Source organism: Muscardinus avellanarius (assembly GCF_963383645.1).
Source record: "Muscardinus avellanarius genome assembly, chromosome: 1".
Taxonomy (NCBI): Eukaryota; Metazoa; Chordata; class Mammalia; order Rodentia; family Gliridae; genus Muscardinus; species Muscardinus avellanarius.
The window spans coordinates 80145839-80172210 of record NC_137786.1 but is presented as its reverse complement, the minus strand read 5'-3'; the positions used below and the strand labels follow the sequence as shown (position 1 = coordinate 80172210).

General features: G+C 35.6%; 1 protein-coding gene across 3 annotated transcripts in view; it reads left to right on the top strand.

Moving 5' to 3' along the window:
- Positions 1–24018, top strand: part of KIAA0825 — a gene marked incomplete at both ends in the record, with an annotated part of 378820 nt that extends 354802 nt beyond the window's left edge. For all 3 annotated transcript variants that reach the window (XM_080697642.1, XM_080697640.1, XM_080697641.1), the window contains one exon: positions 23901–24018. In XM_080697642.1, coding sequence (XP_080553768.1) covers positions 23901–24018 — 118 coding nt within the window. The remainder of the gene's footprint in view (positions 1–23900) is intronic.
- Between the last annotated feature and the right edge of the window lie 2354 nt (positions 24019–26372).

Below are 26372 nucleotides of genomic sequence, written 5' to 3'. Positions count from 1 at the left end.
CGAAGAGCCATCGAAGAGTTGTGACTGGAGTTTAGACAAGACAGCTCCCTGGTGTCCAGAGGCAGAGGATGAGAGAAGCCAAGTCAAACATAACCTGGAGACATTCATTTGACCCACACTAAGTATCCTTGGAACCAAATGAAAACCTTTATAATCTCTTAGGATTTTTCCATCTTCAGCCATTGTAAAACTGTAAAGGATGAAATCAGTGCATTGGCATTTTAATAAATGTTTTGCTCTTCTCTGCGGATCAAGTTCCTACAGTATGCTAGCTTCCATTCCCGTTCCCTTGGTGTGGCTCTCTTCTCTCCCAGCCCCCCTCCTGGCTGTGTGTTCCATGACATGTCTGCAGCAGTAATACATTAGGTTAATAAAGCAATTATTTAATTGACTCTAATTTCATTGGCATTCCTATTAGCTAAAGGAGAGTGGTTCAATCACTGTTTACATTTGTAAAGCCAATATTAAGTCTTAAATTATGGCCTTCGGAAGAATTTGAAAACTGAAGCCTGATAATCTTTAAAGCAATATTTACAGAAGACTCTTTGTAAAGAATAAAAGGAATGGAAACAAGCATGCATTAAGTCAGAGGGACTTTTAAATATTCATTTTGCAATCAGCTTCACTGGTTTCTGGGTCACTATCTATAATTCTTATTGTAGCGAAAACCAAAATATCTGGCTTTACTTTTCTTGTGAAATATAAATGATTACTTCCCATTCTCTTTTATGGTTCCAGAGTACAGGAGTCCCAGATATAATGCTCACAATGCATATGTTCTCCCTTCATAGAAAGCCTGCTGTCATTTAAAAATCTACAATTTAGAAATCAGACGTGGTGAATAGGAAGTTTCTAATTCAAAATGGCCTTCATCTAGTAGCCCTAAATAAGAACTACTCCAACTTCCTAATAAAATAGCTATCAAAATGCTATAATTGATTTTAAAAGTCTCACAACTCTGAAAACAGTATATTAAGAAACCTGTTGTCAACAGTTTTTCCATGAGCCATAAGATAAAAGAAGGAATCTCCATGGCTCTCCTAATTGGAAGATGAATAACTAACTCAAAGAACCCAGGTGATGCTTGTGAAAAAATGCTGTAAATTAAATGAAAGTAAAATCACTCTGAGAAAAACACCACTGAAACATGCCTAATTTGGGAATCAGAATCTATCAATAAAAATATTAGAATATGTGCAACATTGGATACAATCAAATTAGAAATAGATAAGGCCTCATTAATTTCAAGAAAGGGAGAAATAAACTTAAAGCATCGAGGCAGGTGAAAAACAAGTTACTAAAAAGTGGTAAAATAGCTAGCTTTATTCTTCCTGAAAAATTAAAACATTAAAAGATGATAGATTGAGATTGACAGCATTGTTTGGCACTGTCGTTATTTTTATTTTTATTGTTACATTGCACTTGTATGTGTTAGTGGGTTTCATATGATATATTCATATACGGACATAACATTATCTGATCTGTTTTCTTTCTCAGACCTGTCCTTTTCCTCCTCGCCTCCCTTTCCATACATGACAGAGAAATTCACAGAGATATATTCATGTATGCACATAACATCATTTGGTCTATTTCCTTCTCTAAGCCTCCCCTTCTTCCCTCCTGCTCCCTCTGCCACTCTTCTTCCACTATTCTAGTGCTTTCGCACCTCATTTTCACAAGGCCCCTTTTCTTTCCTTTTTCACTGTGGTTTCCACAAAGATGGGAAAGCATGCAGCCCTTCATTTTCTGAGTCTGGCTAATCTCATTTAGCATCATGTTCTCCAGTTCTATCCATTGACCTGCAAACGGCATGATTTCTTCTTCTCCATGGCTGAGTAAAACTCTATCTTGTACATAAACCACATTTTCCTAATCGTCTGTTGACAGACACCTAGAATGGTTACATAGGCTATGATGCCTTTCTCAGTGTATCGTAACAGGGATTATATAATGTCAGTGTTTTGCTCACTTGATTAAGTAGGTATTTGTTAGGATTCTTCCCTGTAGAGTCACTATTTTCCTTCTATAATTACTAAATATTTGGAGAAAGATACCTTGGTGTTAGGCAAATATCCTGCGTTTGCATTAAACTTTCACCCACTAATTTTAGCATCTACTGTGTGGCAATTGTTCCTGTGGTATTTTAATGACAATTGCCCTCATCCTTTCATATTATTAATTAGAATTATTCTTTGAGGAAGAGATGTCATTTCTCCCCTCCTTCACTTGGTTATTTATATTAGTATGGATACAGGGATATTTATTTTATTATTTGGTTATAATCCAGTGCTGCCATCATTTTGCTGCTTAAATTGCTGCGAATTTGGCAATTAGTAACTTTTCCAAGGTAGCTTTTTTATCATATATATATAGCTTTCCTTTTAGCTGCTCCAGGATCATATTGTATTTCCCTTGTCTTGGATCCTAGAATGAACTCTTTGGAAAAAGAGCCCCATTGATTTTATTGGAGAAAGGAATCTAGAAACCAAGTTCTGGGAATTTTCTATGCTCATTGCCACTGGAGTAATGTTTATCCTCTTTCTCTTGGTAAAACAAGGGAAAAAATGTGTGATGACTGACTAAGGCATAAACATACATCAAAGCTGAACAGTGTTTGAGCGTAGCTCTTTTGGTCTTTAGCTGTAAAGGACTCAGTCAAAATGCATGTCCCAGAGTTTCTTAGGTCATCTGCCTTCTTCCCTATCAGCTTCAGCATAATCATGGGATTCACTTGTAATGTAGTGTAATATAGTTAGGTTCCCTGGTAACTATCTGCATTCATCTTTTCCCTCACATCTTGTTTGATTTTGTTCCTGTTGATTTCGTACAATACAGTTTACTTTTTGTGTGTGCTATTCTATGTCATGTGTTCACTACTACATTCTGCTACAGGACAATTTCATCATCTCTCTAAAGTGCAAGTTACTCTTTCTATGGAAATCTCTCCGCCCCCAAACCTCTAGCCACCAATGAACTATGTTTCTACCTATATTTGTCCTTCTTGTCATGTAAAATGAAATCACACAACATATAGCCACTTGATTCTTCTTTTACTTATGAAAATGCACTTAAAATTCACTTATGTTGTATGAGCCAATAATTTATTTATAAGGCTGACTGATATGTCATTGTACAGAATGATTTAAGGATATCTGAGTATCTGGTTTGGGTATATTTGGGGTTATTGTAAGTTATTTTGTTGCTTACTACTTACAGGGTTCTATGTAAATACAAATTTCCATTTTTCTTAAGTAGATAACTAGCAGTGGGATATAGTCATATGGGAGGTATATGTCTAACTTTTATATCATTTTGCATTCCCATTTGTATACAACATTCAAAGGAGAAAAGTTGTAACCTAAGAACTTTTTCCTCCTAGACATTAATTATATGTGATAACAGCAAGACTCTATTTTTCAAGAATTAAAAATTATAGCACCAAATGCCATTTTTGGAAAAAACTACTTAAAGTCATACTATAAGAGTGAAATAAAAAATTAAGAACTTAAAATTCATTCCTAACAACATCTAAAGGGGAGAAAATGGAAGAAGTATACTTCCTTCTCATAAAAACTGATATCTATGAAGAGAAATCATATCATGTAATATTGATGGTAACACCAGAACTCTCAATAAAATCAAGGGTGAACACAATTCCCAATCTTCTTATTTAACTTTGTTCTAGAGTTTCCATAGTACAATAAGACCCAAATCATAAATATCATAAATGAGAGAGAGAGAGAGAGAGAGAGAGAGAGAGAGAGAGAGAGAAACAGAAACAGAAACAGAAACAGAAACAGAAACAGCAGTAGGGAAAGTTAGAAAACCCCAAGTAAAATCTTCTTAAACAGAAATCAGTAAGGCTATGAAAGACCTGAAAAACATGACTATTTTAATAAGAAACAGAAGAGATAGTAGGGAAAATTCTGTGAGTAATAGCAATATACACAGGATGGCCTTTCTAAGAATAATTCTATCCAAATATGTAGGATCTACATATAGAACACTATAAAACTTAATTAAATATAGAAATCTTAATACTGACTTTTACAATACTACCATTTATTAATTTGTTGATTTGATTACTCATCCAAAATTTGTCACTAAATGTAAGTTTCTTTAAAAAAAAGTTAAAAATTATCATATTTACTACCTTATCTTCTGTGCTTGGTAGGCACTCAAAAATATTTATTTCAAGCCATGTGTGGTGGCACACACCTGTAATCCCAGTACTTAGGAGGCTGAGACAGGAGGATCATAGGCTTGAGGCCAGCCTCAGCAACCTATCAAGACCTTTACCAACTTAGCAAGATCTTGTTTCAAAATAAACAAACAAACAAATAAATAAATAGGACGAGGTATAGCTCAGAGGTAGAATGTGCCTGGGTTCAATCCCAATAACAACAAAAAATATTATTTCTACATAGTAAATATTTTGTTCAGTGATCTGTTTAATGAAGTTTTATATAGCTTATAATAATTATTAACAAAGTAGCTAAGCATTAACCAGTTTACAATAGTAATGTATGCATATCTGTGTTTTGTTTTGTTTTGTTGGTGGTACTGGGGTTCCTGGAAACCCTTCTACCTCCAGGCTACACTCCTAGACCTATTTTTTTTATACTTTTAAATTTGGAAACAAGGTCTCTTAAGCCAGCATGGCTGGCTTCGAACCTGCACGATCCTCTTGTCTCCGCCTCCCAAGCAGGGATTATAAGCGTGTGCCACTGCGCCTGGCTGCATATCTTTGTTTATAGCTGCACAATTCATAATGGCCAAACTATGAAACCAGCCGAGATGTCCATCAAAAGACGAATGGATTATAAAATTATGAGATATATACACAAAGGAATTCTACTCAACCATAAAGAAGAACAAAATTATATCATTTGCAGGGAAATGAATGGAACTGGAAATATTATGCTAAGTGAGATTAGTCACATAAAATGAAAGGTTGGATGTTGTCCCTCATATGCAGAAGCTAGGGAGAAATTGGGACACAGGAGGGACTCCAGACAAAGGAAGAGAAACCTTAGTAGAGTGAAGGAGGAAACCTAAGGGAGACTGGAGGGGGGAGGAAGATTTGAAGAAGGATACACTTCAATGGACATGATGTATATATACAGGCTTTTCAGTGCCAAGCACTGTATTGAGCACGGGAAGGTGAAGAGAGAGAAGGAGCGGGGTGGGGACTGCTGGAGGGCTCAATGAGTGCTGTGTGCATGTATGCCTTTACCAGCCTGAATTAGATCAAGATGTATGATTACAATGCACCAATAAAAAATAAATAAATAAAAATACTACCTACACCAAAATAGTAGCTAAGGAGTTTTTGAAAAAGTTTAAACTAATTACCATTGCCCAGAAAATTGTAGTACCACCCTCACCCTGTCATTTGACCATAGGCAGAGTCATGGCTCGGAGCTTCAAGAGTAGACACTGCAGTCAAAGATCATACAGCAATATGATCCTTTTCACTTTCCCACCCCAGAATTAAAAGACTCCAAAACACAACATCCAGGATTTCGGACTTAGAAGAATTTAGAGAGTCTTAAAAATGTCTCGTCTCCATGAAGAAAAGGTTATACTTCATCATTTCAATTTTTATACCGCAAAGCAATGCTGTGTTCCAGCAAAAGAAAATGAATGGAAATAGATTACAAATTTAAATTATTTTAAAAAGAAAACCTAAGAAAGGAAGCTGCAGAATTTAGGAGCAGGTTAGGTGAACTATTTGCCAGCATACAATCTGAGTCTTTTATCTGGAATCTTTCTGCATCCATGTAACAGAAAATTTAAGGTTAATGACTATTCACAGTATTCCTTTACTTGATGACTTAGTTTCATTTCATAATTAGGTTAACTTTTTCCTCATAAAATTTGATTAGTAATATTTTCCTAGATTTCAAAAGCAATTCAATGGTATCATAACATTTGTTAGAGTTGGGTAAATATCTGAATCACAAAGCTGAAGATTACACATTTTCTAAATTAATATTATCATTTTCTTATGTTTTCTTATTCACTCATGTATGTGTGTGTATTTATATTTTTATGTGTTTGCTGAGGGTGGGGATATTGCATAATAATTTTCCTGGTATGCTTTCAAATGGGAACTTCTTATCAATACTAGTAATGGTAAGGTCATAGTTACTTACTGAGACAGCTAATCTGGATTCTACAGAGGTATATTCAAATTCCGTGAAAATGATATTAGAGATGCAGCGTCTCAGCAGTAATGAATCTGTTTATGTTGTATGAAGCCATGTTAAGGGTAAGAAAAAGCAATTTTTCAAACTCAGTACTTTTTGATGGCCAAATGTTTATTCCATGGGGTCATTAATATGCTATATTCCTGAAGTATTCTTTGGGCATCGTTTATTTTCTAACTAGTGTTGAAAAAGAATTGGTCTATGAGAGGCTTTTTGCATTTTTAAATAACAATTTTAAATTGTTTGGTAAGACCCTCTTGAGTATATCCTATTGCTTATAAATGAAAGGGCTGGCAAAAGCCTGGTTGTCAATGACTGGATTTTCAATGAAGTCAAGCATATAAAATATCAATAGACATTATACACATTACCAGTACTATTGCATACTGCTGAACCAATGAAGGATTTTAGCAACAATGGAAATTTAATAAATTTGATATAGAAATCAGAGTTGTAATACAGTATCAGGGACTCATGACATAAATTTAGACATTAGTGAGGATAATCTTGGAATATAATCTGTCTATAACTGAATTAGACTTGCTACATTTGGGCCAAATTTATAGGTTATGGCAAATGAGATGGGAGAAAAGATAGAAGAAATTGAAATGATTTTGCTTCCTAAGTATCTCAATATCAAATATTTTTAAATGCTTCCATGATATTTCCCTACATATAGACAGTTATTCTACCTTGAATTTGCATAGTTAAGTATGTAGCTCAGTGGTAAAGCACATACTTAGCATGCAGGATGTCTTGGGTTACATCTCCAGCACTAATACAATCAAGTGTGTGTGTGTGTGTGTGTGTGTGTGTGTGTGTGTGTGTGTGTGTACATTTGATGTTAGAATTTAAATTGGGGAGAAAAAATCAGAAGAGAAATAAAGTGCAATGTGTGGGACTGTGATGATCAGGAAGAAAGTTCTGTGAGTGGTGAAGGATATCTTGATTTTCTTTATTGGTGCATTGTAATCATACATCTTAATGGGGCAAGATGGTAGAGGCATACGTGCACACATCACTCATTTAGCCCTTCTCCAATTCTCTCCCCATTCCCTCCTTCTCATGTTTGGTTTACTGATTGATAAGTTTGTGAATGTACATCATATACATTAGGGAGTTTCCTTCTTCCCCCTCCCATCCCCCTCAATTAGGTCACCTTATTTGCTCATCTAAGGTTTCTCCTTCTTAGTTTAGAGTCTCTCCTATGACTCATTTTCTCACTAGCTTCCACATATTAGGGAGAGTATCCAATTTTTTTTACTTTTTTTGACTGACTAATCTCACTTAGCATAATGTTCTCTGGTTCCATTCATTTCCCTGTAAATGACATAATTTTGTTCTTTTTTATGGGTGAGTAAAATTCCATGTGTACATGTTCCATAGTTTTGAAATCCATTCATCTGTTGATGGACATCCATATAATTTACAATTGCCAGACTATGGAACCAGCCAAGGACATCTTTAACAGTACTAAGTAGTTGTGGTTTATTCTCTTGGGAGTCACAGAAGGAGGTATCATAGTGCTTGACTTTCTCTAGTACCAAAAACCCCTGGAGCTGTCAGAATTTTCTGTTTATGGCAATAACTAGTGTACCTACTGAAAAAATAAAACATTATTAGGCAAATCACATCTTAAGCTGTGATGACATATGTTAAAATGTTTATAAGCAGTTGAAGAAGAACACTGGGTAACAAACACATCTGGAAGCAATGAGCCAAGAATGTTTGGAAAAATAATCTATTTTTTGGCAAATGATAGGATTTTAGGGTATAAGAAATAATGGGTAAGATCATTGGAAAGATATAGCAGAGAGCTAGTATCTAATTAAATTGACTGCGTGTGTAGGATTTTTTTTTCAGGGAGAATACCAGTGATCTAGCCGGGCGTGGTGGTGCACGCTTATAATCCCTGCACTCGGGAGGCTGAAACAGGAGGATCGCACAGGTTCGAAGCCAGCCTCAGCTACTTAGTGAGGCTCTCAGCAACTTAGTGAGACCCTGTTTCCAAATAAAATATAAAAAAGGTCTGGGAGTATAGCCCGAAGGTAGAAAGCCTCTGGGTTCCACCCCCAGTACCACCAAAAAAAAAAAGAATACCAGTGATCTGAGTAGGACCACCATTTAGGGCTTGTGTTCTACAATGAGAGTGCTCCTGAAAAATCCCTTATAAACAGGGGCTAGAAACATGGTATAACTTTTTGGAGCAAGTCTGTGTTTTCTTTGGTATTTATCATGATAGATACCAAAGATGTTCATCCAGGGTGGTGGTGAGATAAGAATGGGATACTCAGGGTGATAGCTATGGAAGTCAGTATGTAGATTCTGTTTTGGAAGGAAGATTTTTAAAATTTTAAAAATCTGTATGTATTAAAGGATATTTGTGCTACCTTTACATTATGACATTCAACTAAAAAAAAGGATGAAGTGATAGGGCTGGTAATTGATGTAGTAAGAAAAAAGGCTAAATAAATAAGCAAATGACAAAATTGTATTTAATAAGATTTTCGTTTTCAGATGTTATTTGACCTCTTAAGGCAGAATGGGGCTGATGGTTTTTCTGGCAAGACTCACATCTGAAATAGTATCACATATGTTTTTAGCTAGTACTCAAACAAGTTCCATATTCTATACAAATGGGGAAATGCAATTCATAATTGACAAGGTATGAATTTTTTATACTTCAAGCCATGAGGCTGCCACATCAACAAATGTAATTCCTTAGCAAATATGTCTTATGTTTATATTTATGAAATGTACACAATTGACACAGAATCCAAAAGGGAATAAGTAAGCATTTTAAATATATATGTGTATTTACTTTGATTTGCAAACTTCATTCTGGGAAGCATTTATTAAATTAGAAATAAGGAAGGAATGCAAGCAAAATGTTCTTAGAATTTCAATTTATCTTAAACTTGATGTTACTATTTGGGATTCTGCCAAAGCTTGGACTTCCATTGGCTAAAGTATTGGCCTGGCTCTATTTTATTTTTATCCTTAAATGTGTAATAAACTATTCATTTGTGATAAGCTGGGCATAGCGGTACATACCTATAATCCCAGTACTTGGGAGGCTAAGACAGGAGGATCACAGGTTTGAGGCCAGCCCGGGAAACTTAGCATGACTATGTTTCAAAATAAAATAAAAAACAAAAAGGACTTGGGTGTAGCTCAAAACTAGAACACTTTGGGTTCAATCTTCAGTAACACACACATACACATGAACATGATAATGAAAACCAATGGGCTGTAATGATTCACAGAGGTGTGTGTAAATATGTTTAGGAAGCCTCTATTTTGCTCACTCTGCTGAGGTTTTTCCATCTATCCAAGGGTGTTTCCTTCCCTTCTCTGTGTATGCTAGAATTGTATTTTCCAAAGATTATTGTACCACTATTATGTGTCTCACAAGATATTCTAGAACTCTGCTAGAATATTCACCCATGATTCACCCATGAAGAGGTGAATCCTAGCCAGGCATGATGGTGCAAGTACTTGGAAGGCTGAGATCGGAGGATCACAAGTTCAAGGCTAGCTTTGCAAATTAGCAAGATTCCATAGCTATTTATCAAAATCCTATTTCAAAATTAAAAATGAAATAGGAATGGGGATGTAGCTCAGAGTTAGAATGTCTCAGGATTCAACCTCCAGTACCAAAAAAAAAAAGGTAAGGCCTAATTTTATTTTCCTTAAATTTGTAAGCCAATATAATAAAGGTTAGAAAAAGGTAATTTTTTTAGGTTAGCCCATAAAAGGTAGTGCAGCTTATGAAGCAAGACACTGTTGTTTGAACCTTGAACTATAATGTAACAAGCTTGATTAACTAGAAACTGCCATGCTGAGAGGAAGTCCAAGTCACATGGAAAGACCACATGTAGATGTTCTTGATGACCATCTTAGTTAAAGGTCCTCCAGATAACCTATGTCACCAGCTAAACATGTGAACATAGATGTCTCATATGAGCATCCCCCAATCTTTGAGTATTCTAGCTGAAGCTCTCAACAACATGGAGTGGACGTTAAGCTGTCTCCACTGTGATATTTTCAGTGGCTTTATCATATAATGACAGCACCTAGAACATTTATAAAAGCATTCGGCAAACATCCCGGGCATCTTTCACCTTGCATCAGTTTCTGATGGCATTTGCCCTCATAAATGGAAGGGCACGATGGAGGAATTTTGCAAAATTTTTCACATTTCTTTAATATACTTTTAAAAAGTTAAAATAGCTGGGAATAGTGGTGTATGCCTATCATCCCAGTACTTGAGAGGCTAAGACAGGAGGATTTCAGGTTCAAGAACAACCACAACAATCTAGCTAGACTCTCAGCAGCTAGGTCTCAGCTTAGTGAGACCCTCTTTCAAAATAAAAAATAAAAAGGGCTACCTCTAACTTGGAGATAGAGTGCCTCTTGGTTCAATCCTCAGTCCCACAGAAGTAAATAAATACAAAATTAAAATAATTTTGTAAATTATTTTAGAATTTAATTTTTTTACTAAAAATTACTCCACATATAGAAAGCAAAGCATTTTGAGAAATGATGATACTCTACCTACCAACTATAGAATATCTCTTGTATGAAAGCTCAGTGCCAAGAGCTTTACCTTAAGTAGCTTAATTTTCCCAATGACCTTGAAAATGAGGTATTATTTTTAAACTTTTATTAGTGTGCTGCAATTATACATCATAGTGCGGTTCTATGTGATACAAGCATACATACACATAGCTTCTAGTGTATTTCTTTCTGCATCCCACCTCTCTCTACCCTCCTCTCTCCTCATACAGGTTAGTAAAAGTGGTAATAATACCTTCACAAATTTCTGTAGTGTTATTTGAACTGTTTGCTTCCTAAATCCTCCATTTTTCTCTTTGCAGATAAAAATACTGAAGCCAAACTAGTTTAAGATAGTTACTTAGGGTCAACAAAGTGAATAAAAAAAGGGAACCAAAGTAAAATTCTAATCTGGCTCTAAAACTTTATATGCTTTTTTCTGCATACCACTGCATTTGAACAATGAAAAAATCATAAATAAGGAACTCACAGAGGTAGTCAGTTCAAAACCAAAAGTATTAAGAAAATGAGATTTGTTTGCAGTCATTCTTCAGCCAATTAATAGATCTTCATTCTGACATTCCACCATTTTATCTAATTTTCAGACATTTTGCAAAAATGATAGCCCTGTCTCTGAGCCTTAGTGGAACCAGTCTATTATAGTAGCTCGTATGGCACAGTAACAATGAATTCCAGAAAAAATCAAGAGTTTTGAGTTCATGTTCCAGATTGGCCTGTTACCTTGTACAAGTAAAAACCTCTGGGGCAACCATTTCTGTAAAATCAAGGAGCATACAAAAAGATCTCCAAGTATTTTCCACTATAACGTACTTTGCCCCTATAGTTAAAATTTTGCATATAAATGATTTCCACTTATTTTTATTATGTATTTATTTTCTATCCATTGTATAACAAATATCTCCCAATGTGTGAGACTCTTATGACCATCTTGCATACAAGCCTGGGCCTAACACTCAATGTTAAAATATATTGAGTTGCATTTTCTAGTGTCCTTTTTTATGTCTTTATTCTAAATATATTAGCTGGGCGTGGTGGCTCACACTTGTAATCCCAGTACTTGGGAGGCTGGTACAGGAAGATCGAAGGTTTACGGCCTGCCTCAGAAACTTGTGAGGTCCTCTGCAATTTAGTGAGACCCTGTTTCAAAATAGGGCTGGGAGTATGGCTGTGAGGTAGAATGCCCTTGGGTCAATCCCAAATACCAAAATAAATAAATAAATAAACAAATATATATACATACTAGGATATCTTAAGAATTCTTCTGCTTTATCTGTATGTCCTCTTAATAGCCTATACAGAAAAAGGCATGAACACATATCCATTGGCTAGAGTTAGTCATCACATGGCCATAATCAAATTTAAGGGAATAGAATACGATTCAGAAAGAAGAGAACCCAGCCGGGTGTGGTGGCACACGCTTGTAATCTGTGCGCTTGGGAGGCGGAGACAGGAGGATCACGCAGGTTCGAAGCCAGCCTCACTGGCTTATGAGACCCTGTTTCCAAATAAAAAAGTATAAAATAGCTTTGGGAGTGTAGCCCAGAGGTAGAAGGGCTTCCAGGAACCCCAATACCACCAGAAAGAAAGAAAGAAAGAAAGAAAGAAAGAAAGAAAGAAAGAAAGAAAGAAAGAAAGAAAGAAAGAAAGAAAGAAAGAAAGAGCGAGCTTCCAGGAGCCCCAATACCACCAAAAAGAAAGAAAGAAAGAAAGAAAGAAAGAAAGAAAGAAAGAAAGAAAGAAAGAGAGAAAGAGAAAAAGAAAGAAGAGAACCCAAGTAATAGCCTTAATTTAGTAGCTCAATAATTTATTTAAAAAATGTATGTGTTTAGGAAAGTTGGGAAATCTAGATTTTATTGTGGAGAAAAGTTAACTCTGGTGCTGGGCATGGTGGAGCATGCTTATAATCCCAGCATTTTGGAGGCTGGGACAGGAGGATCCTGTTCTCAGCCAGCCAGCCTCAGCTACTTAGTGAGCCTCTTTGCAACTTAGTGAGACCCTGTTTCAAAATAAAGAATAAAAAATAGGGCTGGAGGTGTAGCTTGGAGATAGAATGCCTCTGGGTTTCATCCTCAATATCACACACACAAAAAAATTTAACTCTGCTAAAATTTTTTGACTGTTAAGTATTTCATTCAATATTTACTGAACACCTATTATTTGCCAAACATTGTCATTTCTGGATTATTAGAAAGTTACTTTCTATAAACCTTATTTCCTCATAACTACCCACCCAGTCCTAGAAAAGTTTTTGCAAGCATTGAATAAAGTAACAGTTCTAACCTTCCTTTTTGCCTGTCTTGGGAATACTGAGAGCATAATGTCAGCCTCTTCTCTACTGAGCCAGACCTACCTCTCAACCTCCTTAATGTCAGCATGAAAATAGGGGTTAGAGGTTAGCTTCCCAAGAGTGAGGGAAGGAATCAAGGAAGGGCTACACCATCCTGAAATGATGACAATTACGTTGAGAGGTCTCCAATCTGCCATCACTGCAAAAGTGATGGTATCTCAACTCTAGTGAGTCTGAAATACACTCAGCTCAGTTCTTCCAATTATGGCCTGGTACCATTGGGTCGGAGAGACCATTTTTCCCCACCAATTAATTTTGGACACATGCAGAATGGATACAAATTATTATTTTTATTATTGTTTTTATTGGTGCACTGTATTCATACATCATAATGGGATAAAAAAAAAACTTTTGTAGACATACATGCACACATCGCCCAGTTAGCCCCTACCCGATCCCCACCCATTCTCTCCCCATCCCTCCTTCCCATGCTTGGCTTAGTGGTTGACATCTAGTATTATAGCAATTTATCCAAAATTAACAATGATAATCTCACATAACAGTTTCATTTATCTGATACCAAGCTTTTGATAACTTAAAGATAACATTTCGATATTTCTTTTTGCTTTCTTTCTTACCAGAAAATATTTTTTTCTTTTTTTTTTTTGGTGAAACTATCATACATTTATTTATTTTTCAGAAAAAATCTATCCTAATATGGAATATGAACTCTAGATACCCAAAATGATCTCAAAAAAGAACAAAGCGAGAAGGTGTATATTTTCTGATTTCAAACCATATAAAGCTACAATAATTGAAACAGTGTAGTACTGTTCTAAAGGCAGATATATAAACCATTGGAGTTAAATAAAAGCCTAGAGATAAATTCTTCCCTATATTGTCAAGTTATTTTTGACAAGGTTTCCACGAACATTTGGTGGGGGAAATAATAATCTTTTAACTAAATATTGTTGAAAAATAATAATTACATGAAGAAGAATAAAATTGGACCCTTACCTAATCCCATATACAAACATTAACTCAAAATAGATAAATGACCTAAATATAGATCTTAAGACTATAAACTTTTAGAAGAAAAGCTGGGTCATAAAACCTCACAACATTGAAATTGGCAGTGATTTCTAGGATATGATTTCAATGGCACAGGCAACAGAAGGGTAAACAAACTCCCTAAAAAATAAAAAAAAATTGTATATCCAAAGACAATGTAAACAGAGTTAAAAGTTACTGATAGAATGGGATAAAATATTTCCAAATGCTATGTCTGAAGGTATATTAATATTCCAACTAGAAATCCTAAAAATGAGCAACAATGAAAGCAAACAATACAATTTAGAGATAGGTAAAAGACTAACATAAATAATGAATCTCCACAGATAACCAATCTTAGTTGTCTATTGGATGGAAAATCTTGTTTCTCTGGTTTTGGTGTGTGTTACCTATTTCTTCTTTGTAGTTAATCTCTTTGAGTATTTTCTCTAGCGCCGGTTTTGAAGACATAAATTCCTTCAGTTTCTGTTTGTCATGGAAGCTTCTTATTTTTCCATCTAATTTGATAGAAAGTTTTGCTGGGTAGGAAATTTTTGGCTGGAAGTTGTTTTCTTTCAGAGTTTGGAATATGTTACTCCAAGCCCTTCTGGCTCTCATGACTTGGTTTGGGAAGTCTGAAGTGATTCTAATTGGTTTGCCTCTGAATGTCACTTGTCCCTTTGTTTTTGTTGCCTTTAAGATTCTCTGCTTGGCTTCCACATTGGTCATTTTGACAATTATGTGGCGTGGGGATCCTCTTCTCCGATCCTGTCTAAAGGGAGTTCTATAAGTTTTCTGGACCTGTGTATCAACCTCTTGCTCTCTGTTTGGAAAATTTTCTGCTATTACTTCCTTGAAGAGATTGTTGATCCCTTCGGTTTCACCTTCTTTTCCCTCCTCTATTCCAATTATTCTTAGGTTAGCTCTCTTAAAATGGGCCCATATTTCTTCAATGTCAGATTCCTGCTGTCGGATTTTTTTTTCTAAATTAGAAACTATGCGTTCATTTTTGGAGTGATCATCTTCTAAGAGCGAGATTCTGTTCTCCATGTGGTCTAATCGGTTGTTTGTACTTTGAATTGAGGCCTTTACTTCATTAATTGCATCCTTTATCTCTTTTTGGCTCTCTCTGAATTCTTTTCAAAACACCTCTATTATTTCTACAGTTATTTTCCTGATTTGATCTTCTAGAAATCTCTGAATTTCTGTTTTATCAGGTTCTGATGTTGTGGGGTTGTGGGCATTCATTGCTCCCTTATTATTCCTCTTTCCCATGATTTCGGAAGTTTGTGCCTTCTCTGGATTCTTTGCTTGGGTCACCAAGACTTCACTTAAGGTGCTCTGGATCTCGAGTCTGTGGTATCTCAGTCCCCACTACTCCTTTACTGGGTTGTATCGCAGAATCTCAGACCCAGGGAGTCAATCGAGGCTGCTTTAGACCATGGGGGTGCCAGAGGTATCAAGCTTAAAGGAAAAAAGACATTTTTTTCTTCTCATCCACTAAATTATGCATTACTCTGAGGAAAACCAGCAATATGGTTCTAGCAATATGTAGTAGTCATGACACTTCTCTTAGTAAAGGGCAATTTTCTACTTCAGCACTAAATGCTGGTCAAATAGCATGACCTTGGCCTTCTTGCTAAACTCTTATAATTTTTTTAAAATCTAGTGGTGGAAATTAAGTCTCTACGGAGATATGGATGATTTACTATTAACGGAAAAGTTCAGATTCCATTACCACTGATGGCTATGCCTTCCATTTATGTTTTTCCTAAGCCATAACTATTTAAAATGTTACCGTTAACATTCTTAGTTGTCCCATTTGTTGGTATATAACTCTCCTACTTAAACATATAGAACAAATCATGTTAATTAAAATAAAATGCTTGGACAGTTGAGTTGTGCTGCAGATTGTCTCCGAAGGCTATAAATTCAAATTAAGGGTTTTGCTTCTTGCTCCTGAGCTTGAAAAGATTCCTTTTTGTGCATATGTAGTAGTAAAGAAATCAACCATCTTGCAAAAGAACATTCATTTGAATTCTTGCAGAAATGGCTAGATAAACTGCATATATAACTAGTTACCATAATCATATAACAAATTTTTGGCCATAGCAAGCAAACACACTATTAATTCAAGATAGTAAGTAATAATATTTTATAGTATTACACATGAATTTTCATAGGAATAATCATATTTTAAATATTTATCTTTACATATTCATTTCCATAAATTTTATGTTATTTATGCATATATCTCTCTATATATAACATTGGGTTCTAGAGGTTTTAAGTAGTATACCATATTTGTAAACTAATACATTTTCACAAAATAAATGAACCTTTTTTATGTATGTTAAAGTGTTCAATTAGATTGAAATAATTTTTGCAGAGTTGGAATAATAATCTGCCTATTTTAAGAAGTGCCTGTTTTATAACTTACAGAGAAAAAGATGAGACTAACATTTATAATATTTATAATTTTTTATAAAATGTAACATCCTTTGCATTTCATGGACATCTCCATAATATTTAAAAAGAGAATCCCAACTTATCTTTGAATTACAAAATAAAATAGCAAATATATTTTATTCTTATTTTTTATTGAACTTATTTTGGTGCATGCGATTCCTTAAAACTTTCCTTTCTCCTATTGAAATTACCCCTAAATTAACATATCTTAATTAACATGAAGAAATAAATAAATAGAGTTATAACAGGTCTGTAAATATCTCTGATTCTTTATCAAAGTGAAATTTTGCTATTTGCTCATTTCTAAGAGCCCGTGCTGAAAAATGTGCCAGGTCTCATAACTCCTTTGTAGGGTTTCTATTATTTAACTCCTTCAGAGACTCAATACAAAGTTCAGAGGAAACAGACACATTAGGATTAGACAGGAAGGGAGGTATGCGTGAAGGAGGTCAACTGTGGACTGGATCTGGGGAAAAATGAGCCGGTTTTGGGGTAGATGGAAAGGAGTTTCAGTGAGGAGGATAGCAAAATCAGAAATGTTAATGTGGATAAATATAAGCTGGGAAGCAATAAGAAAAATAATTTTCTACTTGAGGAAAGGTAATAGCAGCTAAACAGAACTACTTTGAAGCTAGAACACTAATGACTAACGATTCTGGACTCTCCAGTCAGGGTGGCCATTGTTGGTTTGGTGTAGCAATGACGGGAGGCTTGAGATCTGAGCAGTTTGAGAATATTACACTGTTCAGACTCTGAAATCACAGCACCTGAATTGTGGACTGGTGACATCGTGAAAGGTATGAGTGTGAGAATGTCCTTGTTATGGTTTAAAAGTAAAATGGCCCTTGGGCCTCATGCTTTGGAGGCAGCCACGCTCAGAGTTGGGCCCCTGGAAATGTGACTTCTGAAGGCAGAGCATGGCTGGAGGTGGGTCCCTGCAGGTGTGGTCTTGGGGACCATATATGCCCCTTGACCCCTCCCTTTCCTCTCTCTGTTTCCCACCATTATGCCCTGAGGACCTGTAGCCCAGGTCCTGCTTGGAAGCTGGGTGAATGGACTGTTTATGTGGAGTGACATCTCTGGCCCCATAAACAAATAAACCTTTTTTCCTCTTAAGTTTTGTGTGTCAGGTGTTAGATCACAGCAATGAAAATGCTGACTGAGCAGTCCTTTAACTGATGGCTAACTGGACAGACTGGGAGTGAAAGCATATCACACGTTGTGAACCTCATTCCCCATGTTATTATCAAGGGGTCATGGTCAATTTGAATAATTTAAATATACATATGTTTACATATATGTGTGTATAATACATATGTTTGTATATGCAGTATATGTGTATATACATATGCGTATGCCCTTAATACTAATACATTGGAGTAGAGTGAAAATAAACATCAAGAGACTGAATTTAGAGTTTGGGAGAAAAATGAAGTTTATAGATAATGCTTTATGGCATGGGGACACATAGAAATTAGAGGTATAGAAACAACAACTGAGTATGTGGAAGTAGACATTGGGTTTCCAAGGGAGAAGAGATAGTCAGACTGGTCCTGAGAAAAGCTCACATGTACAGAACAGTAGGAAGAAGAGAACAGAGATGTCGTCTTTCCATATGATTTGAACTTTCCTTGGAAGCTAGCCTGCACTGAGCTGGGTAGAAGATTAGGACAAAAAGAATTTTCCTAGAAGAATAAAATTCAATGTGACTTCACTTTTTACCACTTAGCTACCAAGTGGTAGGACAATTTGAAATAATTAATTTGGCCAGATGGTTAATGTTGTTTAACAGTACAATTAACTAATAAATAACTGCAAAGCACTTTGTAAATATAAAGTGCTACATAAATGTTTAATAATCACATTAAATCAGGAGACCTATTTTAAATAACATTTTTATATTCAAGTATTTTATTGATGTTTCAGGATAAAGACCAATAATATGACCATATGATATTGTTAAAGACTATGTTTAAAAAACACTCCAAAGGGATTATAGGAAAACAAAAACAACTTTGGCTCTGCTAAGCTGTGGGGCAAATGAGCATGAAGCATCTCCTTCATAAAAGAAGAAAGACCGCACAATTATAGACATGTATAACTGAATGGTGAGTGAAACCATTCTAATGCTTAGCAACTTCATTTTATCTGTCTAGCTATAGAAAAGAGAATTTATCAGATAAAATGGTGTGAAGGACACAAAGCAAGAGAAAGACCATCAAGGTAGGGGGCTGAAGAGAGAAGCAACTTGATACAAATAGGTTCTAATAAAATAAGAGCAATACTTTATGAAGCACTTGGCATTCATAACTCCCTTACCCTTTGGAACAATGCATTGAGATGTGTACTGCTAGCAGTCCCTATTTTTCATGTGAGACTATTGGTGCACAAAGAAATTTAGAAATTTGTTCAATATCACACAAATAGAAAGAGGCAGAGTCAGGAGTGAAACCAAACAGTATGGCTCCAGTATCCACTGGAGGATACTGGAGGAATCTGGGAAAGATGTTGTTGCCCTGTACCATGAGATGGATGCAGCCTTCCTCCTTCTTTCTGCCTCAGAACAGGGATGCAATGACTGAAACTACAACCATCCTGATAACAGCCATGGCTAAAGGACAAGAGAGCCACAGAGACATCAGCCCCATGGTGATGAAGCTACTTAACCAAGGCCGGCAGTCACTCACTATAGATTTCTTGTTATATGAGAAAAATAATTTGTTACTTTTTTTTAACCCACTACAACCAGGTTTTCTCTTATTTGCGAACTTATCCAATAAATATAAACATGATTATCATAAGAATGGTCATTATTCACTGAGTGTTTACTATGAATCTGAAATTATTTTATGGTTTTTGCATTTGTTTTTTATTGATAACATTCTAATTATACATATGAGATTCATTGTGATATGCTCATACTACTTTATATTTTATATACACTTAATCATTTTATCTTCACTACACCTCTATGGAATAGGCTCTATCATTGTTCTTGTTTTATAGGGGAACCGAGGCACAGTTTATCTGGCTTGCCCAAGACTACACAGGCTATTAAGGGATTTAAAACCAGTTTAAGCTGGGCATGCTGGCACACACTTGTAATCCCCGCGCTTGGGAGGCAGAGACAGGAGGATCGCGCTGGTTCAGAGCCAGCCTCGCTGGCTTAAGAGACCCTGTTTCCAAATTTAAAAAAATATATAAAATAGGTCTGCGAGTGTAGCCCGGAGGTAGAAGGGCTTCCAGGAACTCCAGTACCACCAAAAAAATAAAAATAAAAAAATAAAAAATAAATAAATCCAGCTTCACCCTGACTTCTAAACTCCTACTCCTCAGCAATAGTAATTCAGTCAGTGAAAACTAAAACCATTTGAATTAAAATCAGAAATTAGATAGGTATTCCTACTATTTTCATATTCTCATAACTATTCAATATTATGTGTATATTCTAGAGCAAATATTTCTCAGAGTGGATAGTATTGACATTTGGGGAAGACAACTCTTCATTGTCTGGGATTGTTGCATAAAGGATGTTTGCCATCCCTGTTTCTTGAGTCACAGTAGGGCCTCTAGACATAGTGTCGGCAGAAAATGCCCTTCATGTTTTCTTACCCCAGTTAAGTTACTCTTACCCCAGTTAAGAGCTTCCAGGAAAACTTTGCCCAGTATGTGTGTTTGGCAGGGGGGTGAGAGTCTTAGCAATAGTTCAAGAAACAGCCACCAAACTCAGGAAAAACAAAGGTGTAATGCTAGAATAAGCTGGTTCCACAACTTTTTAGTTTTTTGTAGAGACATGATTTCACCACAGATATTAAATATACTAGGGGAAACTAAGGATATAGATTTTAAACATATTGCCTAATAAATTGTGGTTAACAAATTGCTAGATACTTTTTCCAGTTTTTTTACTTGTTATTGCATTTTGTTAGCAATATAACTCCTCTTGAAACTTACACTTGTATGAAATTTAACAATATTTCTGATAGGCACACCTTTCAAATTTCTAATGCTTTTAGTAAATAAAAATAAAATTATTATAGAAAATGTAGTTCTCCTTCCACCTAACTTTGTCATCATTTCTGATCCTCTTATGAAATGATTTCTTCTTAATAAATACAAAGCAAATAAAAGAAGATTGTAGTAGGTAAATAACTTTGCCTAATATCATTAATTACTATCATCTTGATTATAGTGTGAAGTGCCTATAATTTTCATGAAGCTTGAAAATCCTTATCATGGATTCTATTATGTATACAATTTATTTAAATTACATTAATTATATAGATTTTTTAATGAAGCAGAAAGACTGCTTTCAATTTTCACAAATAGAGACAATGATCAAAATATTTATGTGCATATTATGTATTTTGTTCTGTTGACATTCATAAAATAATTCATTCACTCAGGCAACATTGGCATCTTTGCATAGAAGGAAAGAAAGGCAAACCTCACTTTTCCTGTTAAGTTTTTTTTTATAGGGGCATATAATCTTTAGGTAGTTCTTTTATTAACTAACACAAATCAAGCAACAGCTTTTGGAAAATAAAATATTTAAACTATTATTAACAGTAATGACTGATACCTGTAAAGTGGGTTTAAAGCTATTGTTAGTACTGCATTTCAAAGCCCACACTCCAGAGTTCATATCCAAAGATACCTGGGCAAATGACTTTAATATTTTGTGCCTCAGTTGACTCTCTTTAGAATTGTAATAATATTTTGTGGTGATAATGTATTATTATTATCATCATTCTGGTGGTACTACGGTTCCTGGAAACCCTTCTACCTCTGGGCTACACTCCCAGACCTATTTTTATATTTTTATTTGGAAACAGGGTCTCTTATGCCAGTGCGGCTGGCTTCGAACCTGCGTGATCCTCCTGTCTCTGCCTCCCAAGCGCGGGGATTACAAGCGTGTGCCACCACGCCCGGCTTGTGGTGATAATTTAAAGAGTGGTATGTCAAATGTTTAAACAATGCCGAATCTGGGCACAGTAGTACACAGCTGTAATCCCACAACCCAGGAGCTAGAGGTACAAAGATACGAAATCAAAGTTGGAGGCTATCCTGGGCAAGTTAGTATTAAGTGGTTTCCATTATTTTTCTTCTTAGGAGTTCAATTTAACATGCATAATAATGATACTCAAGTTTACCTATATAAATTAGGTAGTGAATTTTTAATCATAAAATTCCATAAAACAATATACTCATAAATTATAAATCCAAAGTATCAATTTTAGGAGTATTTTCCCATGTAACATGGCTTTGAACAGTGTGATACTGAAAATCTCTTTGTCTTTCAAGTTATTATTAAGTTATTATTAAAACATGTATGATATATGACCAATGACCCACTCCAATACCATGGAAACATACAGGAAAACTAAGGAGGCCAGAAATAACAGTGTTTAAATCCAGATAAGTTTGGAGCTAGGAGGTAAGGAGAATCTCAGGTAGAAGGTGAAAAAGAAATGAAAACCAGGTGTAAATTCAAACCAGGTGTAATGCTCAAATAATCCTCCTTTAACCTGACTTTCTGTCCTCCTCTCTTATATACACCACTGCTGATGATATATCAAAGAAACCTGTGTAGACAAAGGCATCTCTCACAGAGGTTTTTTTGGGGGGAGCAGGGAAGTACAGTGACTATGCTTTCTTTTCAATGATCAAGACCAAAAACCCTACCCAAACTCAATATGATTTCCTCATGTATGACTGCCCTTTTTTGTCCAGGAATTTTGACCATAATAGAATAGGGGTCTTGTGGAGGGCATCCAGAGAGTAACTGCTTGTTTGTTGTTGAAAGCCCTCTCCCAGCTGGGAGACATGGCACACCCATAATCCCATCTACTCTGGAAGCTGAGGCAGGGGCATTGTGAGTTTGCCAGCCCAAGAAATTTAGTGAGAGCCTTCCTCAAAATAAAACTAAAAGAGCCCGGCGTGGTGGTGCACGCTTATAAACCCCACGCTTGGGAGGCTGAGACAGGCAGATCCCATGGGTTCGAAGCCAGCCTCAGCTACTTAGTGAGGCTCTCAGCAACTTAGTGAGACCCTGTTTCCAAATAAAATATACAAAAAGGTCTGGGAGTATAGCCCGGAGGTAGAAAGCCTCTGGGTTCCACCCCCAGTACTACCAAAAATAAGTAAATGAATGAATGAATAAATAAATAAATAAATAAACAAACAAAACTAAAAGGAGCCAAGGACAAAGGCCAGAGGCAAAGCACTGGGAAATCCCAAGGGGAGAGAGAGAGAGAGAGAGAGAGAGAGAGAGAGAGAGAGAGAGAGAGAGAGAGAAAGAAGAAGAAGAAGAAGAAGAAGAAGAAGAAGAAGAAGAAGGAGGAGGAGGAGGAGGAGGAGGAGGAGGAGGAGGAGAAAGAAGTAAGTAGAAAGAGAAAGAGAAAGGAAGAGAAAGAAGTAAAGAGAGAAAGTAAGTTAAAAAAAAATAATTCCTATCCTGCTAAGCATATTCTAATTGATAGCTCGAGGGACAGAGGATGGTAGAAATAGGAATAAGGAAAGGAGAAAGGAAATACATGCAAACACTTTCCTGCTGGACTGCTGAGTTCTTTGGGATATGCCCTGGCAAGTACTGGGCAGGTGGTGTAATAAAAGAGAGGAAGGAGGAAAAGAAAGGATTAAGCATATTTGGGTTATTGGAATAATGTTTACATTATAAATCATATGCAAATATAGTTCTAGATTCTAACATTTGTTCCATATTTCCTAATAACGCAAAATGAGTAGTCTTTAAATCTTTTTTTATTATTGAATGTTCTGTGGGATCTTGCTGACAATTTGCTGCTTTTTAAAGATGATTTAACCTGATTGCTTCAAATCTGATCTTCTTTCTGGGAATATACTGACCTGCTCTTAAGGTATACTCAGCTTAGTTTGATGGTTTTGCTGCCAAGGTTTTCCTGGCAAACCTCCCTGCAACTTTAAACCACCAAGATGTTCTTCCGTGTGTGTGTGTGTGTGTGTGTGTGTGTGTGTGTGTGTGTGTGTGTGTTGTGGGGGGGGTCTGTTGATTTTTAAATCTAGGAAATAAACCTTATTTGAAAAAAACACTTTAAAATTAATCCTGGAGTGGATGACCAAGTTTGACTCTGTTTTCCTCTTCCACCCTCCTGGCCAACCCTGCAGAAGCAATACCAATGAATTGTGCTGCCCTAGAGGTAGTCAGTGGTGAATAGACATGCAAAAACCTATACCTTAATAAGCCAGCGACTACCTCTTGAAACCTTGGATAACTGACTGTAGCCTGGAAGTTATAAGAATACTAAGTGTGATTTTTCTTCTAGGTGGGAAATGAGGAAGGATGAAAGACTAGAAGAGGAAGAAAAAGTGATGGTGGAACATTTAAACCAAATTTGCACCGCACAGAACTCTTCTGCCTCAGATAACACAGAGGAGCAGTGATCTGCAGAAAATGGCAACAGCTTTATTTTAGGAAACAATCACATGTAATGGAGTAGGATTTTTACAATAGTCAGAATGAACCTCAGATGTGCTGTGAAGCGTGAAACCCATGACTGAGTAATCTGTATGGAAAAGGAATGCAGCAGCACATAAAGAAAAAGGTGCCCCCTGTTTTTTATTTTAAAAATAATTTCAAATGTTTTTCTTCCCCCCGTCTTTCTCTTTATATGATAAAACTGCTGCCATCTCGTGTTCCCTTTGAATTATTTTTTCTTCTTTCAGTCTTGAAGTATCTATGACAACAGGCAAAATGTTTGTAAATCTTTTCCCTAAGGATTTCTTAATGCAACATTTGGATGTGAAGTTGAATGGAGTCGTGTAGCCCCCTGAGAGTCATCCGAAAACTTCAATTGAATTTTTTTTTTTTTTTTTTTTTTTTTTTAGCTATAGCTCAAGTCCAGGTCTTAATTGCCTTTAATACTCTTCATTTAATACCCTCCCCTCCCACATAACCTCTTCTTAATCTAATTTATAAATATAACCACAGCCACAGAAAGCATTCTCCTGAACTCTTCACTTAGTCATGTTTCTGCTTGTGGTCGTTTTCAGTCCTCCTCGTAAATATGATTCTAACGTCTACTAATACACTCTCAGTTCCTATACCAAATAGCTCCAGTCAGGCAATTGCCTGTTATTCTTTTGCCTGAAGCCACATGGTTACCATTTTTCCCAACCAAAAACCACCTGACTCCTAAAGAAGTCTCTGCCCCACAATTTATTATCCACAATGTCTGTTACTTTTATTTCCTTCACACACACACACACACACACACACACACACACACACACACGAATGTGTTTGATCACCTTCTTTGACAAGCACAATTATAGATACTTCTTATATCCCACTTACCAGTGCCTGGTATTAGATTATAAATACCTCAAGGGCCTTAAATATAACATGAAGTTCCCTTTGTAACCCTCTATATGCCTACTGCATTGTTATTCATCCAATAGGGAGTTAATAAACCCAGTTGATTAAGTGGCTGCCATTGAAAGAAAATAACAAAGAAAATTAGATGGCTGAGCAATCTTCAGGACATCTGGGAGAAGCCTTATATCATGGCCTATTTTAGACCACATGACATCAAACACCATGGCTTTTGATGTTCTCAGATATATAATAAACTGTCTACGCTCCCACATTCTGTGATTTTTATAAAATATGTGTAGGCTACATGGTTTCTAAAGTACTCATGCATTTTTCAAAGACTAAAAGTTTGTAATGCAGAGGAGGCTACCTTAGAGAATGTCTTGCATTTTTACTTAAATAAAATCTCACAAATGGCCATATAGCCAGCTGCCTGCTAAATAACACATTTATTTTTAAAGAATATACTTTAGTTGGCCAGTATAACCATGAACCAAGTGTGTTAAGAAATGGCTGAAATAGTTTCTAAAAATTCTATGGAGACCATTTAAAAATTGTATGACAATTTCATAAAAATTGGACATTACATCTGATCTTTTCTATAAACAATATAACAATTAACATAAGACTAGAGTTAATTCTATCAGCTAACTGGCAGTCTATGTATAGAATGTGCATAACTATATTGTAATAGATACAAGATGGAAGTCAAAACAAAAAGACACTGTTCTAATAAACAAAAAATACCCATTTTATAAAGCTATAGGAGTTCACATTTTTGTTATATCCTAATGAACCTAAAGGCCATTTTTAAAGCTATTTTTAATTGAATCTATATATCTCTATACTAATCTTAGAAACAAATTCAGTTTCTTCAAAAACTTTTTTCTATGGTTCCTATCTGAAAGGAAATTAGTCTAGTAAGGGAAGAATAAAATGAGTTCTAACAAACAGAAAATTAGAAAGAGGGGTGGGGGAGAGCATGCAAGAGCATGAGCGAGCTTGGCATTGAATTCTCTTGGGCACTTGCTCAGTGAAATTACTATATCCAAAAAGTACAATGAGATTTATAGTGTGACAAGTCACTGATCTATCACATCATTTTGACTTTATATTTAAAATGTTTTAAATATATGATATGTAGTCTTTAAAAGTTATTTCTCACATTTTGCATTTGTATAAGTTAACAAGAATGAAGCCTAACAATTTATAACTCCCCATATGCTTATTACAAAAATATTATCTTTTAAAATGTTATCTTCCTTCTGTTTTCTGTGTGACTATTTTATGTAATTATAAAGAGATGTCTATTTTGTTACTGGTTTAGCAGTTACTATATGGACATGATATGAATTAAACTTTTATTAAATTATAAGTGATGTTTATCTTAGATATTTACGTTTTTCTTACTCTAGAAGTATTC